General features: G+C 53.5%; 1 protein-coding gene across 2 annotated transcripts; it reads right to left on the bottom strand.

Moving 5' to 3' along the window:
• Window positions 1–6: 6 nt before the first annotated feature.
• Window positions 7–4,704, bottom strand: LOC113208275 (elastin-like). 2 transcript variants are annotated; one of them, XM_026425217.2, is made up of 3 exons: window positions 4,389–4,704; window positions 3,880–4,087; window positions 7–3,803 (listed from the first exon to the last, which is right to left on the bottom strand). In XM_026425217.2, the coding sequence occupies exons 2-3, from the start codon at window positions 3,994–3,996 to the stop codon at window positions 114–116; spliced, it is 3,807 nt and encodes a 1,268-aa protein (XP_026281002.1). In that variant the 5' UTR covers window positions 3,997–4,087; window positions 4,389–4,704; the 3' UTR covers window positions 7–113. The 2 variants fall into 2 exon arrangements, with proteins under 2 accessions (XP_026281002.1, XP_052131936.1); XM_052275976.1 differs by lacking the exon at window positions 3,880–4,087 and having other exon boundaries at window positions 7–3,819.
• Window positions 4,705–7,431: the final 2,727 nt, after the last annotated feature.

Below are 7,431 nucleotides of genomic sequence, written 5' to 3'. Positions count from 1 at the left end.
CAAAATCATTGTATAAGATTTTCAACAAATACAGAACATCTGTATCCTATTTTTACTAGGACTTCTCCAATTCATTAACTTAGGAGGCCATTCTTAAGAATCTTGTAAATTAGTCACTTCCCAGATACAACAGACCCAAGAACTCCAGTGCCCAGTCCGCCTCCACCACCTAGTGCACTGCCAGGTCCACCCCCACCACCGAGGACAGTTCCCAGTCGACCTGCACCTCCGAGTACACTTCCGAGGCCTCCACCACCCCCAACTCCATGGGCGCTTCCGAGTCCCCCAAGAGCGCTGCCTAACCCTCCGGCCCCCCCAATACCACTTCCTAGCCCACTACCTCCACTAGCTCCACCCCCAAGAACACTGCTTCCTAATCCACCACCGAGAGCGCCAGCACCGCTTCCAACCTGTCCTGCTGAGCTCATAACAGACCCTGCCGTTTCAACTGCAGCTTTTGCGATTTCTGCTTTATGTTGCATAATTTGCATCATATGCTGGTGGTGTTGGCTGAGAATTCCCCCTCCGGCGTTCCCTAGGTGGCTACCTAAGTGTCCCCCTATACCACTGCCTAGACCACCTCCCGACCCAATGTTCCCCATTCCTGGCAATCCAGTGGCAAGTCCAGACCCACCTGCACCCGGCAGGTGAGGCAATCCGCTACTAGAGCTTGGTGGCCTGGGCAACCCGGATGGACCCAAGGATGGAAGCCCTGTGCCAACTCCTGACATATTCGGGGGGCCACCTCCAAACCCTGGCGGCCTCGGCAAACCAGCTACCGTATTGCCCCCACTTGGAATTCCCGGGCGTCCACCTCCGATTCCCGTGCTACTCAGGCCTCCACTGGTGCTTGACCCCGGTATAGGAAAATTTTCCCCCAAATTGGGTTGTTGTAGACCTCCCCCAAATCCTGGGGGCCGCGGCAACCCACTATTTCCAGTCATGCCTGGAAAGTTACCACCCGGACCACCAGCCCCATTAGGCAGCATTTGTTGACTTCCACCAAGTCCTGGAGGTCTTACTGAGTGAGAAAACCCATTGCCACTTGAAGCGGTCATTCCCGTACCTAAAGCTGGTCGTCCAAGTGGTAAACCCTCGCTGTTTGAACTTATTTCTCCATTCCCTGACGAAGGAAACCTACCCAGTTGACTTGGTGGCCTGGGGAAACTCTGTGTGCTACCTCCTGTATGCGCCTCAGTGGGAAACCCTGCTCCAAGGCTCGGTGGCCTAGATAAACTATACATCCCTCCTCCCATACCACTGCTGGAAGGCAGCCCACTAGGTAACGATGGTGGCCGTGAAAGATTTGGTTTATTTTCTCCTAAACTTCCTCCAGATGGATATCCCGGTGGCTTTGGTAAATTGAAGTTATTTCCACCCGTCATACCGCCATTCACATTCGTGCCAGATAGTCCTGGAGGCCTTGGCAGATTTGGAATACTACCGCTCATTGCACCTCCTGGAGGAAGTCCACTAGACATTGACGGTGGTCGAGGAACGTTTGGTGCATTTGCGCCTAAATGACCCCCAGATGAAAATCCTGGTGGTTTAGGGAAATTGGGCGTATTTCCACCTGTCCCAACGCCACTATACGTCCCACCCGGTAGTCCTGGAGGTCTAGGAAGATTTGGTATGTTGCTGTTTATTTGACTTCCTAAATGCTGTCCACTGGCCATTGATGGTGGTCGAGGGAAATTTGGTGCACTACCTCCCATACTCCCCCCAGTTGTATATCCTGGAGGTTTAGGAAAATTGTGCGTATTTCCATTCATTCCACCAACACTAGGAAGCGCACTTTGTAGTCCTGGAGGTCTAGGTAGATTTGATGTACTAACACTGATTGAAGTTCCTGACGGAAGTCCACTGGCCAATGATGGTGGTCGAGGAAATGTCTGTATATTTCCTCCCAAACTGCCCCCAGATGAAAATCCGGGTGGCTTTTGAGAGTTGTGAGTACTTCCACCCATTCCACCGCCATTAGGAAATGCACCCGATAGGCCTGGTGTTCCAGGTATAGTAGGCATATTACCGCCCATCGCACCTCCAGAGGGTAGTCCACCTGGTATTGACGGTGGTCGAGGTAAAGTCGCTACATTCCCTCCTAAGCTTCCCCCGGAAGAAAATCCTGGTGGCCTTGGAAAATTGAACGTATCTCCGCCTGCCCCTGCGATATTAGAAAATTCCCCGGGCGTACCTGGTGGTCTAGGGAAATTTGATGCACTTCCTCCGGATGAAAAAGTTTCCGGCTTTGGCAAGTTTGACGCACCTCCAGAACTCGGGTAGCCACTAGATGACCATGTAGGTCGAGGTATATTTTGCATGCTTCCCGTCGAAGAAAAATCTCCAGAAAACTCTGGTGGCCTTGGTAAATTAGCTGAAACACCCCCCGGGGCTCCACCGTGATTATAATCCTCAGAAACGCCAGAGCCTGATGGATTGCCCATATCTCCTCTGTTATTTGACCCATGAGGTTGTCCCCATGTTGGACCTTGAGGTTGTCTGCCTGGCCTTTTGCCCTCTGCAGACCCCGGTCGGCCCACACCTCCTGTGGAACTGTCCCCTGACTTGTGTCCGCCAGATGCACTACAATTCCGTGGTGCTCTTGCCGGATACGTTGAAGGCCTCCCATTGTTTGGAATTCTGTTACCTTCTCCACTCCCTGGAAGTTGGCCAGGGCCAGCGTTGCTCCCTTGTAAACCATTGGAGCTGCCCGCGTTCCCCACAGGCCGATTGGACATACCGCCTTGTGGGCCTCTACCTCCTCCAGGTGCAGGTAGTCTAGGAATATTAAAATTTTGACCATTTGGTAATTTACTCGTTACTGACCCTCCTATAATGGAGGGGCGTACCGAAACACCCACAGTCTGGGCAAAATTGCTATCAGCTGGATTTTCACTTTGGCCTTGGCCCGTTCCGTAAGGATTTGTTGGACCCGATTCTGGACGCAAAGGCCTGCCTGCACTCTGGTTTGGGTCTTCCGAACACGAGCAAGCCTGGTCACCATCTGATGCGTTTGACTGAGCTTTGTTTTCCCTATTTGCGTTTCCACGCGCCCTTCCACGCCCCACTTGTACAGGTGGCTGCGGATTAGAAGTCAGTCTCTCTGAGTACCCTACATCTACTTGGGTTCCCATGCCTGAGGAGCTCCCGCTACTGCTTTGGCTCTCCCCAGCATTATAATAGCTGCCACTATTATCATATGCAACCTCGCCACCTGCTTCACTGCCCTGCCCACCTACAAAACCTCCACCTCCGTCCCCGTAGCCTGTATTCCAGCTTTGTCCTTCACTATTTGATCCGTAGCCGTTTGCCCCGTAGCCACCCCCGAAGTTTTCACCAGTGCCTACATTTTGTTGGGGATAGTACCCTGCCGGGGCAGGGTTCACGGCCCCTTCTGCGGCCCAGCTCGTGGAAACGGGTGCTCCCCCGTACGTCCCATCTGGGACGGTGTACCCAGGATTGTACCCACCAGCAGGGTAGGCTCCACCTCCGAACTGTGTTCCTGTTGACCCAGCCGTGCTGGGAAAGCTCGAACCACCTCCATAATTTTCACCAGCTGTACTTTGCGCCCCTCCACCATTCCCAAAACCTGAACCAGCATTGGGGCTGGCTCCGCTCCCTCCTAATCCATCAGTTGGCCTTCCTGAATTGATTACGACAGCAGTACCGGTACTATTACTGTTACTGTCGTCCTCAGCGCTGCTAGGTCGGCTCCAGTGGCGCCGGCCCTTGCCGAGAAGTATCAGGTGATGAAGATGCCGTTTAGATCGATTGAGCGAATCAGGGGTGGTGAGGGTGAGGTCCTGCGCCACAAAACAACTAAAAACCAAGGACAAAGGGCGGTGCCAGTAAATGCTTGGCAGATTCTCCTTTTTTTACCTTGTTGGTTGCTGTACCAGTGACGGCAGCAAGGAGCACAGTTACTACTGTTATCGTTAGCAAAGCCAAATAGTTCCGGTCAGCGTCCAATCGCCAGCAGAAGCAGCATTCACGCATGGCAGGAAACTAGCAAGGTTAGAGGGTCCTAGAGTGACGGTCAACTGGAAATTCGAGTCAGCTGCGCCAATTTTGCCAGCCCAGCTTGGCCCTGTTTAAAAAAACATGTTACCAATGGCACTGTGCAAATCTTTCACCGTAATTGTTGGGGTAGACGATGCACCCTTAATGTGAAGGGAGAATTTTTTTTATTTTTCGTAAAAAGGGCAACGTTTCCATGCGTATCCTGATCAGATGCAATTTTGTTCCTCATGTTGGACAGACTGTGTAAAACCTCACAAAAGTATTTGTCCAGTTTTAGGAACATAATTTCATCTCTTCTAGATGTGCACAAAAACGTTGCCCTTTCAGGAACAAATTTATTTTACCCTTTACATTGGTGCACTACTTACAGTTTTGACGAGTTGGAATTGACGTCAAGCTTACGAAGGGCATAACGTTGGTTTAATATCCAGAAATTCTTTAAATTCAATCCATCTACTGTTTGTATCATTGCCGCAGTGGTTACCCGGTGTCATCGAATTTCTCATTACCATTTGTTCAATCAAGTTATACAGCCATATTTTCCTACATTCGTGTAGGCTAGAAATTCACTTGGCTAAAATAACCATTAAGGTTGAGGAAATACAAGAAACTTCCCTTTCAAAACTATGTTTTACTGTGATCCAGCTGACGTGACTGTTGTCCAGCTGCTTTGGCCGCAGACTGGCGTTTGACGCAACACGATTGCTTCGACACGGACAAACGCTATCAGCGTGCACGCCATTGGACAAATGATCCTTGAAAAAAATACAATGTTGAAAGATTCAAAATGTTAAAATGTTGATTTTTTTTTGTTTTTTTGTTTTTACAGACCGATGGTATGCTGTATTTTTAGAATGCTTGGGAAACTTCTTTTTCCGTTGCGTACTATGACCATTGTTTTCAAAGTGCGTTTAATTCAGTTCTGCCGGCCCATGTAAATAAGCAAATTTTGTGTCGGAAGGTTGTTGTTTCCCTGTGTATTCCCATGATAACAAAAGGGTACAAGTAGGCCGTTTTGCTGATGAGATTCTGACCAGGGTAACCTCAACCCCTCTCTCCCTTTTCTCGTTGAGCCCTGCCGCCATGGGTGCGGATTTAAAGCGAACATCACGATGGACCTTCGGTGATAATGACCTGATTAATTATGGACTAAAATGATCAGTCTTTGGCATGAGTCAGCGGCTTTGTGCTCAGCCCACCCTGTTCCTTCCCCTCCCCTAACCGCTCAGCCCCCTGCTGTTTCTGTAACGCTTCTCGACTATCCCGCTCCCACTGGTCCACATTCAGACCTCTCCTCCCCAAGGGCCTTTGTGGCTTCTCAGACATTGTTTTGCATATCTGGGGAAGTGAGAGGTATAATTTGAGAGACAGGAACAACGGCGAGTCGAGCAGGTTTGCAAGTAAGACTCTTCGTTTAGCTGCTAACGAAAATTAATTACACTATGACAATGGGTTGACTGTCACTGTCGTTTTGTCTCCCTAATTGACGGTGTTTCCCCGCCATTTTCAACCCTTCCGTCTGCTGACTGATGGGATGCTGCCGCGGCGGGCCCCGGTCTACACAGTGCGGTACGAGGAAGAGAGAATGAGATCTTGTATCGGAAGCCACGCTCTGTCCTGTCGAGCAGACAATACGCTGTTGTAGCACCAGAACATTACCGGCGGTGGTGAGGCCCCGGGGCATGAACAAGGGGCGGGGTGAGGGTAGGGTGAGGCCCCAAGTCGAATGAGTTGCGGTGCGGTATGCCGAAGCGCAAAGTGGCCGTCGTGTCGACATGCACGACGCGTGCCGACGACTTCGACGATGATGATGACTAGAGGATGCGTGAATGCGTGAGCACCCCCCCCCCCCTTTTCCCGAGCTCTACCGTTAGTTTTACCCATGGGAAATTTTCAAGCCACAATCCCACATCCTTACCCCAGTCCCGCCGCGCCACGCCCCCTACGTGCAATGGCCTTGCTGATAATAAGTTGAAAGGTGAGCGGCTCGAAGAGGACCCAGGGCGAGGTGCGCGCATTGGAGCCGGCTACGGCCCCCGTGACACGCTCCATCCACGCCCAGCAGCAGCTCCCCTCTCCCCTCCACCCCTGACCCCCCGCGGGGCTCCCGGGCAGGGGACGTAACAAATTGCAGCTCTTAAGGTGCCCCGCCCTGATTTGGAGCGGCACTTCTTGGTGCGGCCTGGTCGGGTCGGGGGTGAGGGGTGCGGTGAGGTGTTGAGGAGACCGCGGAAGCCGTCGTGGAGGAGGTGGTGGAGTTCGGTGTGCTGTATAAGGCCGCTGGGGAGCCGCTTCGAGTGCCTCGCGGAGAAAGAATGTGGCGCATTAAACTTTAGGCGTTAGCCGCATGGTGGGATGGCAGCCCGCCTCACCCCGCCACACCAAGCTCCACCCCGCTGCAATGAGCGACCCCGCTGCCAATGATCCATACGGCTGGGCTGATGGGCGGCTCGAACGAGAAAAGATCGGGCTGCCCGAAAACAGATGGGGAAACTTTTTTGGGGGTGTTTTTAACGTGCAAGTGGTTTTGAACTGTCGCATTCTGGCTGATAGCCTCCTTCTCGTCCTCCTGCTCTCGCTCCCGTGCGCACGCGCTCCGTTGCCTCCCGACTTTCTTCCTACCTCAGACCAGGCCGGGGGCCCCAGCCTGCCCGCAAAGCACCCCGCCGTTGTAACCCTGCGTGCCGCCGGTGGTGGAGCTAAACGAGTTAGAGGAGACGGGGAGTCGCGCTGACGAGCACTCGAGGTCGCGGAGGAGGCCCGTTCCCCCTGCTCCGCCCTGCTCCGTTCTGCGCCGCCGTGAACATGTGGAAGTAGCGTGGTGGTGGCGGAGCAGCGGCGACGGCATCTCCGACAGCCTACATTGATTAAGGCCGTCAGGATGCTAGCGCAGCGAAAAGCCTCGACGCCCCTCTCCTCTGCTGCTTTTCGCCCGCCTCCTCCTCCGCCCGCCCCTCAGGCGGAGGCATTGTTACGGCCCAGCCTTAGCCTCTCAGTGTCTGCGCTCGGATTTTCGCGCGAGTAATTAATGCGCCTGCGTTTAATAGCGCCGGGCCCGCGGCTCGCCGGCCCGGCTCCGCTCGGCTCGCGTCAACAAACGTCCTTTATACGCCCAGCCGCCGCTGCTCGCTACAGGATGCGTTGTGTTGTAATCGGAGCTCTTCTAAAGCTGGCTGCTTACAGCCAGCGCCGGCCAACAACTGTCCTGACCCGCACACTCTCACCGACAGTCTCTCTCTCTCTTCCTCTCGCAAAGGCCCAAACCCGGCTCGTGCGGCAGCCCGCGGCGAGTGAAAGGTCGGGGGGTTTCGGTGAGTGAAAGGTCGGAGGGCGGTGCAGGGCGCGGATAGGTCGCACGCGAAAGCGCCAGCCAAGCGGCAACCCAGCAGGACCCAGTCCCCTCCCCCCTTA

This window comes from Frankliniella occidentalis, unplaced genomic scaffold (genome assembly GCF_000697945.3).
Source record: "Frankliniella occidentalis isolate FOCC.00 unplaced genomic scaffold, Focc_3.1 Scaffold1285, whole genome shotgun sequence".
NCBI classification, from domain to species: Eukaryota; Metazoa; Arthropoda; class Insecta; order Thysanoptera; family Thripidae; genus Frankliniella; species Frankliniella occidentalis.
The sequence above is the reverse complement of the archived record's forward strand: the minus strand, read 5'-3'. Positions and strand labels throughout refer to the sequence as shown.